This window comes from Orbicella franksi, chromosome 5, assembly GCF_964199315.1.
Source record: "Orbicella franksi chromosome 5, jaOrbFran1.1, whole genome shotgun sequence".
NCBI lineage: Eukaryota > Metazoa > Cnidaria > Anthozoa > Scleractinia > Merulinidae > Orbicella > Orbicella franksi.
Genome location: NC_138149.1, coordinates 17,088,990 through 17,099,900, shown reverse-complemented (window position 1 = coordinate 17,099,900; position 10,911 = coordinate 17,088,990). Strand labels below are relative to the sequence as shown.

Sequence of the window (10,911 nt, the reverse complement as noted above, 5' to 3'; positions counted from 1 at the left end):
TGCGGAGCGCAAGGCAATTAAATATTCGGAAAATTTAGCAAAACCGGAAGTAGATTTTGAGCCCAATCGGGGCGAAATCGTTTTTGGCATATTTCTACCAAAGAAAGCTGTTTTAGCAGAAACTAACTATGGTCCATTTCTATTCTTACTAGGACCTATCTATGGGCAAAATACAAGCGAAATCAATTTTCGACTTGTGCCATTGATAGGCGATTTAGGTCGATTTTTATAGGCATTTACTCTTAAAAATCATATGGAAATGCTTGCTATGCAGGCTACGAAAAAGAAGTATCCGCAAGATGACAGGAGACTGTAATAACTGGACTCTTAATAAATATTCAACCTCCACTTGCCCTACTCTCTCTTCCAGTAATTTCGAAATGCACAATTCTTCATAAAAAATAGGAACAAAAATACAGAGTATAAAGTGACTGGGTGGGCTTCTCAGTTTGCTGCAGGCTCTAAAAATCTGTATTCCAGCATGAAAATGGTCTAAAAAGGGGAAGTACATGATAACCTTTTTTTTTTTAATCTTGACAGTTGAGACTCTTTGATTGCATCAATTTGTAGGATTGAAACCTCACCCTGTCATTGGCATTGTAAACTCAATCTAAAATGGAAACATATAGGAGATTTGAGTGCTAAACTACTGGGAGAAGTTATCTGTAAAAAAATGTAAAGAAATGTACAAACCTCATTGCAGCTGCAACAATTCTTCTGGTTACTATCACCCAAATACACCTCACCCAAAACCCCACAAATACCAAGGATTTGACTGTCAAGACTTCAGGCAGTCAACATCTCAAAACAATAAAATCCATTGTACAACAAATCAGAAATGTAGTCTAAAGATGGCACAGGCTGAAAAAACGGGGCATATTTTTTTTAAAATACGTCGAGAAAATCTTTTCTTTTTTTCTAACTGGATCACATAAGTCTGGTTACGCAAATAAGCAGACTTTTACCATGAAAAGCAGTACTGTATATAAAGAAAACGATCATGTGTCATGAATTTATCTGTCACAACAATAATCTTTCCGAACTAATTACTGGATAATACCGATATCTACATTTGTCAGGCAGAATCAATCAATAATATGTTCCACTTAGTAATGCACTTTCATTGAACCAAAAAAATTCAATAGCAAATAAAGTTCTTTCAGAAAAACACACTTTATAGTGGCGCTTGTCCACCGCTAGCTGGACCACACAAAATCCACGGATAGACACAACCTATTTTGTACCAAACTTCTTTTGAAACGCCTTCTTTATTGTTGTATTGTATCGTGAAACTAAAACCAATTGATTTACAAAATTAGAGCCGAGCAAATAGCTTAAGAAATATTCCAGGTAAATCAAACTTACATTATTGCCGGATCTGGCGAGAGTTGACATCAATGGAACCTTTCCTTCCTTCGATATGACTAACTAATAAGAAGTAATTTCTTCCCTTCGGAGCACAAGTGCTTGCGAAAACTGATCAAAGGCCCCTTTTTTCCTAAATTATATTGAATAACATAATAGATGTCTAGCGCAACATGAGTTCCGTATGGAAACATGAGACGACTTAAGAGCACGTGACGAGCCACCTAGTGTGACTTTAAAGATTAAACCAAATCAAATAAGGGATTTAAACTCGTGCTATAGGGGCACTTACACACTTAATGGCTAGTTATCACCTCATATCCAACACAAGCTTCTGGAATAATTGTATTAGCTGTTATGCCATACTTTCTGATTTAAGAGGCAAACCTAACGTAAAAATCACTTGAATGCAATTAAACCAAGGACAAAACCACTGTGCTGATACCTGCTTTGCTTTTAATGAAAGAACAGCAAGATTGCTGTCAATGGCAACTGTGAGAGGGAATCCATACTTGAAGAACTCTCTGAGCTCCATCAAAATGTCTAGAGACACAAGGAGCTTATCACTGATATTAAACAGTCCTAGAAAACAGCAAACAATATAATCATAAATATTAATGACGCAAGCACATTACAGCAACTTGGTGTGTAGTATATACAAAACTTATGAAAATATGACCATGTGAAAAGCTATAAAGAAATAACCATAATTATTGGGAAGAAGATGTTGAAAAAGCAGCAAATGAAAATCATTACAAGAAGAAAAAACTGCAAGGTTGTTGCAAATTCCAAATTGGAAACCCAAAACAATGAAAACTGGAACTAAATTGAAAATTAATCTAGGGAGGGGGACACAAAAAAAGAAAACCTTCTATGAGTGCAGTATGGATATTTTGTGTAACTACACAATGATTCTAGTATTAGTCTCATTTGCTGAAAAAAATTAACTCATGGTTAAAATTGATCATATAGTATATTAAGTGAGCTTGTCATAAAACATTAAAACTACACTCATTACTAACCAAAATAGAAAGGGAATGCTTGATGCATCGCCTTGCACCCAGCCTCCTGACAGAACTTAATGAAAACCTCAACTGGCAAAAAGGTCACAGCACTGGTCAGTATATATGACACAGGTCCTGCTTTCTGTCCCGGATGTGGTCGAGGGGTTGACAACTGGCTTCCGCAAAGACAACAGTAATCAACCTCTGGAGAGAAGGAACTTGGCCAACCATTTTTAATATTTTCAGGGCCGTTTGAGTGGCTGTCATTTAAGGCAATCCTACCCAAAATATTGGCAGGAATGTCGTAATGCAAAGAGTTGAGCATTTTAAGCTTGATGGTGGAATCTCTTGAGATACTGCTTTCTGATACATTGCGTGCAGAAGATGTAGTTGCTGTTGCAAAAGATGCAGTTGCTGTTACCATCGGATGGGAAGTGGAAGGGCATGGAGAATTGGAAATGGCAGAGACATCCCAAGACGTTGCCTCAGCCTGAGCAGAAGATGTTGCTGGCATTAACATCGGCACACCATAGAAACACAAAAGGGTATGACAGTGTATGCATATTTTCTTTTTCTTTTCCCGCCTCATGACACTGCCATACCCTTTACAGTCACTTGACGAACAGTCCATTTTCCAATTTGCCAGTGTAAGATGGACAAATCCAATTGGTTTTGAAGAAGTTGATGACCCACAAGCACAGAAAACAGACTCTGATAACCGATGCAAATGTGGAAATGGAACCGCATTCATAACCTCAAACAATCTGTCCTTGGTACTTTGATCTGCTTTGTACTGGGAAATTACCTCAGGTGTCAAGGTATGAGTGGACAGAGGTTGAACTGCTTCCTCTGCTTGCACAATGTGAGGGCAGGTAAATGAACAAGCACTATTGCTGTTAACAAATGCAGCTCTTGCAAGCTTGCATTGCTCGTTGTGGCATTGAGTTTGCTCACCATCTACAATAAAAACACACCGTAGATTCCTGACAGTGCGAGATGAAAAAAATCGGCAAGTTACATGATTTAAGAATTCAACACACTGAGGAACATTGATGTTTTTTTTTTTGGATTTGGGTTGATAGGATCCCCCAATGTGAAATCCACAAGACTGACACTTTTCAGGCTTATATCTGTTAAAATACACAGCACTGCACTTTTGACAAGATCCCTGACGATGTTGCCTCTAAAAGATAGTAGCATGAAAAAGAAAACCTTTAATTAACAACTAAGTTCATTTCTCGTTTTCTCACATATTGTTCTATTCTACTACTTGGTTAATAGGCCATTTGCACTATGAAGTCAAACGTGCAAAGGTTGTCAGCAGTTGTAATACATTTTGTGGGAAAAAGCATTTCCTGAATTGGCAAAGCGAGCCTCGTATGATTCCGATCGTGTTACGCTGCTGTAGCTGTCAATGCTTCTGTTATAGAAAATTCTATCCGCAAGACGAAAGCCACAAACAGCAATGACTGTGGGCTTATCACCAGTGGTGACTAACAGTAAAGAAAGAGACAGGGGATGAAAGCGATTTCGGTCAAATTTTGATTGTTCGTAAATGGCTAACATTTGACTGAAAATTCCCCATTTCCAGCAAGTGGTGTGAAAATAATATTCTCTCCCCAGCCTTAAAATTGTGTCATTGGGCAGTGACGTTAAACTGTTGGCCTTGTCTCCTTCACCCTCTGTATCAACCTGAAGGGGACGTTAAAGAACCCACGATACTGTTCGATAAGAGTAGGGCATGTAGTTCCCGGTTTCCTGGTCTGGTCTTAGTTTATAAGTAAGTTTTTGTGTTGGGAGAGGTCATTGAATAGGGATAACCTCAAGACCCTCTTCAGGATGTCTCTAGGCATACCTGTAAAACAGACCTTGTACCTTGACCCTGTACCTTGTAAAAAGGAATATACCAGAAAGCTCGTGAAATTCAACTTTCAGGGAACAATTTTTTAGCGTTTAAGGTTTGCTTTAGTACACTGGGGAACAGAGGATACCAGTGACAGAAATGCGTCATCAGTTGCAAGGAGATGCATTATGCACAACATCAGAAGTAATTTTCACAACTTCAATTAATTGACACCTCAGGGAGGTCTTCTTCTGTGAGAGATATTTTGTTCATATTACAATGTCTACCCGCCAACTTTACTACAGCTACCAAAAGCCTTTGCGCTTTGATGTCATAATGCAAATGGCCTATTGGCACTGTCGTCACCAGGGGTATATTTATTAACATGTAATTGTTCATTATCCTTCTTGCAAACTCATTAGCATTTAGTTATGGGAAAGTCACCCCAGACAAGCGAGCTCACTGGGGAAAACATGAAAGGTGCTAATAGAGTAAGCAGAAGGGGAGGGTGGGTGGGACGATTCCAGCCAAAGTTAGGCAAAACTGACAACTATGAATAATTAAGGCATCCTTATATACTATGCATGAAGACTAATGAATATTAATAAAGTATGAATAGTTCATTATCCTTGCATACTTATTAGCATTTAGTTATGGGAAAGTCACCCCAGACTGCACCCCGCAATCACCATGGAATTCACTGGCTAATCCAAACAACCATACCAAAAATAAGCCCCCAACCTTACCCATCCTTAACCAAACTAATTTCCCAACCCTCACTAGTATTTCAACATGACTGTCCTAAATGCTATAGAGAAAACCATGCCAAATTATTTCAAACCTTGAACGCATTTCCAAAATTTATTCCACAAAAGAAAAATGAACAAGACAAGACCAAACGAACCTATGAAAACTATGAAAAACTATGCAAGCTAACGAAACGTCCTGTAAACATTAGCTAAAATCTACCTCTATTGAAAACAAGAAAACCAAGTCTCAGATGCTTTGGGAAAACCATACAAGCTTTACATCCTGAAACATTCGCAATATTTATTTCCACAAAACACGGTAAACAAGAGAAGAGCAAGTGTTTAGAATGCTATAGTAAAGCCATGCAGGTTGTTATACTGCTTGTAAGCTTTCGCTAAATCCACTTCCAACAAAGACAAGGTGTCCACCGCCCCACCAAGGCCAAGCACCTGATTCAACTTAATATAATGATGTGCTGACTTTGAGGACTTCCAGCCCATGTGATCCATGATCGCATCAAGCTTTGCTCCGGCAATGGCTAGCAAAATTGCACAACCACTCCTTAGACCATGTAAAGTAACGTTCCGATTAGCAAATGCCGGGATTTAGTGAACATACATCAAGAGCCACGCCTGAGCCACAGCCAACTCAAAAGGTGCTGGCAAAATTTCTCCAGACGGGTTGAGGGGCCTAAACAAAAATCCTTATCGGATAGAGATCTTCAATAGGTCGCATAAGCTAATGTAAACCTCAACTACAGTCACCGGGCAAACAGAAGAGTCCGCATGACGCTTGATAGCAAAAAAGAGAATTAGTGAGTGTACGGTTAAAGGGTAGAGCCTTTTTTTCCGGAAAATAAAGAATCCCCCTTGTTTTCATTCAACCGAGATCTCCGGCCCTGTCGCCACCAAAGAATTGTACCTTAAAAAAGGCTTGATCTCTTACCAGAACAAATAGCTGTGCTGAAGAACGAACGTGTACGTTCATGCGCTTAGCTATTTCTGCAGATAAAACACCAAATCCTGAAGAAAGAATAGTTCAGCCTGTCTCTGCATGACTCTTGCGACGAGCTGTTCCTCTCTGACAGCCAATAAATAGGACTTAACCAGTGGTGAAGCTGCGGGGTTGGTGACCCCAGGGAAGAGACTATCAGTTGCGGATCTCCCATACTTATTAAATATAGCTCTCAATTTACCAATAATTGAGTCAACGGAGCCATATGCTAAATGCTTAGGGCAAACACAAGAAGAAGCACTCTTCTGACCAAAGAAGGGGCAGGTATCAATATGTACCACTGTCTTGCCAAAATTATCCTTCCACATCAAGAAGTCAATCACATCGCCAGGTATTGCCGAGCAAATGTCCCTCTTCAAGGTGGATTCTAAGAACTGTGAAAACTCCATCTCTAAAGCACTTCCTTGTTTTTGATAAGGGGTAGCCTGTTGCCTAGCAACCAAAGTTTTCCTTCGCTCCCTTATTGAACACAGGTCAATACGGGTCTTGAGACTCTTCAAAGTTTGAAGTTACCTTGTCTGACGCTAATAACCACATCTCTGACAATAGTGAAAATCAAAATCATTGGGTTTGGAACAAACCGGGCATGACACAAATGGCTGGAAAAGTCTGAGTACCAACGGCAGACTGAAAAGAGAGAAGGTTTCTCCTGTTAGGTTGTTAATGACATGTTTTTTCCAATCCTAAATGCCAAGAGGCTATATGGAGAGGGGCCAGGTATAAAACCATCCTTTGAATGGAAAAGGAACATATCCGATGATCCCTTCTCCGTCAGCAAAACACGGTGGCTGGACAAAGCATTTAATGATGGCCACTGCCTGGGTAAGGGGGACATCAATGGTACTACTACCGTAACAACTGCATTCACTGAAGCGAGGAAACACAAAAGAGGCCCAATCAGTGAAAATGGTGGGAAAACGTAGGCGTTAATGCAGTTACGATCACAAACAGAGAGGTCTTGGTGAAAAACACTGACACTGGATGACCCTGGAGTAGGGTAGGGCATAAAGTGCTTTAACGGGTTCCCACACCAGTCACGTTGAACATTGGAATCTAACGACATCAAATCAAGATCATGGCCATTGATTCCTCCCAACCAATGCTGGATGATTTCCGAAGACTTAGGATAAAGCAGAGCACCTGAACGAGATAGTCTCCTGGAAAACCAGCCTGCCTGGCTTAGTGAGGAGGAACAAAAGACATTCCAGAGAAAGGTTTCTGTCCACCAAGAACTGGAAAATCAATTATGAAATCTGAGTTAACTTACTAGAGCGTGGCCACAGCCAGACCAAGCGTGGAAAACAACCATGCTGTCTACCTGTGCATCAATCCTGCAATCAGAGACGCTTTCAGGAAGTGACTGCAAGCCCTTGAGGATGGCCCACATTTCCTTCACATTAATACGCTTGTCTCGAACGGTTTCTTCCCAGTAGTCACCGACAGAAATGGTCCTAGTAGGAAGGTGAATTACCGCTCCCCAACGGAAAGACGAAGCGTCTGAAGTAAAAGAGATGGCAACATGACGTTCACTTCTCCACTGAATCGCCTTGTCCCAACCATCCAACAACCTCCAAAACACTTCTTCTTCTCTCAGATTCAAAGATAAATTCACCTCACCACCTCTGGAAGCCTTCACGATTGATGCCGCCATTTCCCTTATGTAGAATTTAGTCGCTGGAAAAGCCAGGGAGAAGGTATTGTATTTCCCCATTAACCTCTGTAAAGACTTCAAGGTAATAGTAGTTTCATGCAGAAGTATTTGCTCGCGTAGCTGCGCAAACTTTATCTTCTTATCTTCAGGAATGCAAAAAACCTGCACTATAGAATCCACTATCATACCTAAATAACAGATCCTGGTTACGGGACAAGAACGCATTTGGAGAGGCCCAGAAAATAACTGAGGTTTACAAGAACTGAACAAACTATGTACAAAGCCGCCTCCGCAGACTGATAGCTGTATTCCGGCATCCTCTGCAACAGTGGGCGTGACCAAAAAACCCTTCAAAGCAAACAGTTCCCCATTCAAACAGTCATCAATATACAGGGAACACACGACCCCTAAACTCCTGAGAAAATTTGTGGGGCCCAGACCAACACTCTGGTATATAAACGGAGTATTCTTCCAACCAAAGGGAAGCATAACTCCAACCAGTTGACCAGATTAAAAGGAGTCTGCATCGCAAAACGACAGATCCCGCAGCTTAGGAGTTTCCCCCGCAATAATCCCTTGAACACGGGTTAAACAAGCATCTTCTGATGTCATTTTCTCTAAACTCAGTTTACCCTCCAGGGATACCCATCGCATTTCCCTACGTCTGCTTTTTTCCTCCGCTTCTAAGGGCATAAAGGTCATCGTATCTCCCTTATGACGTTTCATTTTAGGCTAAAACAAAAGCACCAAAGAAAAAGAAGGGATCAGAATGATGTACTTAAATGGAGGCTGCAAATCCAAGTTCGGAGAAAATGACCACCATAGCCCAAGTAATCGGGCTCAAGGGCATGCCTATGGGCAAAACGCTTGTGGGGTCATTCTCCCAACCTCGAGACCACAGACTTCCAAGAAAAGGGAAAAAAAGGAAGTGACACAAAATACGGTGCCTTTACATTTTATTATTGTCAACTGCAAATACAAAGACAATCCAGAATTCCGTTTCAAAACAAATCACTTTCACTGATTACACAATCCCTAACGCTTGTTCGGGCAGGAGCGCAAGATGTGTCCTGCCTTTCCACACACCCAGCACTTCCTCTCTGAAGGTGATCTAGGGCTGAGATTGGTGCCACGCCTCTGGCACAGAGCCTTACATGTCCATCCAGTGAACGAACCTTGATTTACCGGGACGGGCCGTTTGGTTGCCTTAGCAATAACCTTTGCCACCTCGGCCTCCTCTTTAGATGCCACCAGCTTTATTAATACCCGTTGAAGGCACGGGTTGTTCGACAACAGATGGCACTGCCTTAGCACTATTTCATAACACGATGCTCTTTCATCCTTCTTTTCCTTCGTGACATTGACCTCTTCATCTAGAGCGATGATCGCAGCATGTGGGTCAAAAAGAGCCGCTGGACACGCAATGACCATCTGGAGAGTCAACAAGGCAGACTCGATTGCCAATGCATCAATTTTTTTCTTCCACTCATCCAATTCCTTCTTTATCACACCGACCGTTGTGGGCGAGACCTAACAAAGGAAAGAAACGCCAAAGAACTCCATGTCCTTAAATCCAGTCCTTACTTCGCATTAGAACTGTTTTCCCTAGAACCCCCGATCACATATCCAATTCCTTCTTTATCACACCGACCGTTGTGGGCGAGACCTAACAAAGGAAAGAAACGCCAAAGAACTCCATGTCCTTAAATCCAGTCCTTACTTCGCATTAGAACTGTTTTCCCTAGAACCCCCGATCACATATCCAATTCCTTCTTTATCACACCGACCGTTGTGGGCGAGACCTAACAAAGGAAAGAAACGCCAAAGAACTCCATGTCCTTAAATCCAGTCCTTACTTCGCATTAGTACTGTTTTGCACCTCATGGCACAGAGCAGAAGTCCTCGACACACTGCTCAAACGGTCCACGCCACCATGTGGCCAGACAAACAAAACCAAACACCACTGTCAGACAACACCAGACCTTGACCGAGGCCTCGCGTCCCACGCCCCTCCCAAGGGACAAGCAAGAAAAAAGGTGCAAACAGCTTAAGTAATTTCTTCGGACCTCAACCAAAACAAAACTAAAACAGCTCCCAAATATATAGCAACCCTAATTCATAAGAAACAAGCAAAGAAGAGAAAACAAATGAGTGCAACAGCAAAAAAAACAATATAAACAACAGATTATCACCTAACATTTAAAGGAACTGTATCATGGCGAGCCCAAAGGAATAAATTACCGACCATATGCTCCAAGCACGAAGTTTAAAAACCGGCTCCCAAGTAACGAGAAAAACATAAACGAGGTAATGTAACATTGGGCAAAAAGAAATGACCAACAAACCCCGGCTAGAATACAAAACTAAAGCACTGTAGCTGAATACCTCAAGGTTCACTGTCGAGTTGTTTGACACATTCATCCCAGTGGCGTTTTCCTGAGAAGAACTTTGGGACACATTGTCACCGCTCGCAGTTGTTCCTGAAGTTGCACCCGCCTGTGATGAAGACATGGTTGGCGAAGCAGCCTGCTTAACAGAGCCTTGAAGGGGCTGTAAAATTTGCTGGGCACTTGCAGGGTCATTCACTGCGGACGGACTCTGGGACATATTTCAAATGATTCCAACCAAAGTTAGGCAAAACTGACAACTATGAATAATTAAGGCATGCTTGTATAGTGTGCACGAGGACTAATGAATATTATTAAAGTATGAATACTTGTCAAAGATCAGTCAAAGGGGGCTCTTTTCAGGGTTTCACAGCTCTACTGCGACCTCAGTCATGTCCTAAATATAAGAACTCTAGAGTCAAGAGCAAATAATGGTTCCATACAAACTTACCATCTTGACAACTTCAAAACTTCAAGTCCATGATTATAGCAAGCACAGCACAAATAAACCTATTAAAAAACATAAACTAGTGATTAAGCTACATCTAATGGATGTAGTTAGTGCAGGTCCACATCAGGACTTTAGTCTTGACTATTTTGTAAGCTGCTTAAATAAACTATGTATGTATGTAATACACACTACATGTGAAAACTGACAGCAAACTCTGCATTCAGCTCTAATAAAAAAAACCAGGATTAGAACTCTACGAACACTTTTTTGAAGTTCCTGGTTGATAAAAAGATTCATCCTCTATGTGCTATGTGAAAGCTCTACAAGTGTCAGGCATTTTCATCATCAGATCAGCAGGTTCGAGTATTGTAAGCTTATATCTTTCATAATCCATCAAGGCGAGGACATGGCGGCGGCTTTCACGTATTCGCACTAAAATTCTACGA

At 41.2% G+C, this 10,911-nt stretch overlaps 1 protein-coding gene across 3 annotated transcripts in view; it reads right to left on the bottom strand.

Moving 5' to 3' along the window:
* The window catches only part of LOC145486938 (uncharacterized), a 20,800-nt gene extending 10,284 nt beyond the window's left edge, over positions 1 to 10,516 (bottom strand). Inside the window, exons 1-4 of one of the 3 annotated variants that reach the window (XR_014049340.1) lie at positions 10,466 to 10,516; positions 2,388 to 3,552; positions 1,811 to 1,947; positions 694 to 861 (exon numbers count right to left, since the gene is read on the bottom strand). Coding sequence is in view for 2 of the 3 variants with exons in the window: in XM_081465645.1 (XP_081321771.1) it covers positions 787 to 861; positions 1,811 to 1,947; positions 2,388 to 3,552; positions 10,466 to 10,468 (1,380 nt within the window). In the remaining variant the exon portion in view is untranslated. Of the gene's footprint in view, positions 1 to 247; positions 862 to 1,810; positions 1,948 to 2,387; positions 3,553 to 10,465 lie in introns of those variants that run through there. The other 2 variants (XM_081465645.1, XM_081465644.1) reach the window with 2 other exon arrangements.
* Positions 10,517 to 10,911: the final 395 nt, after the last annotated feature.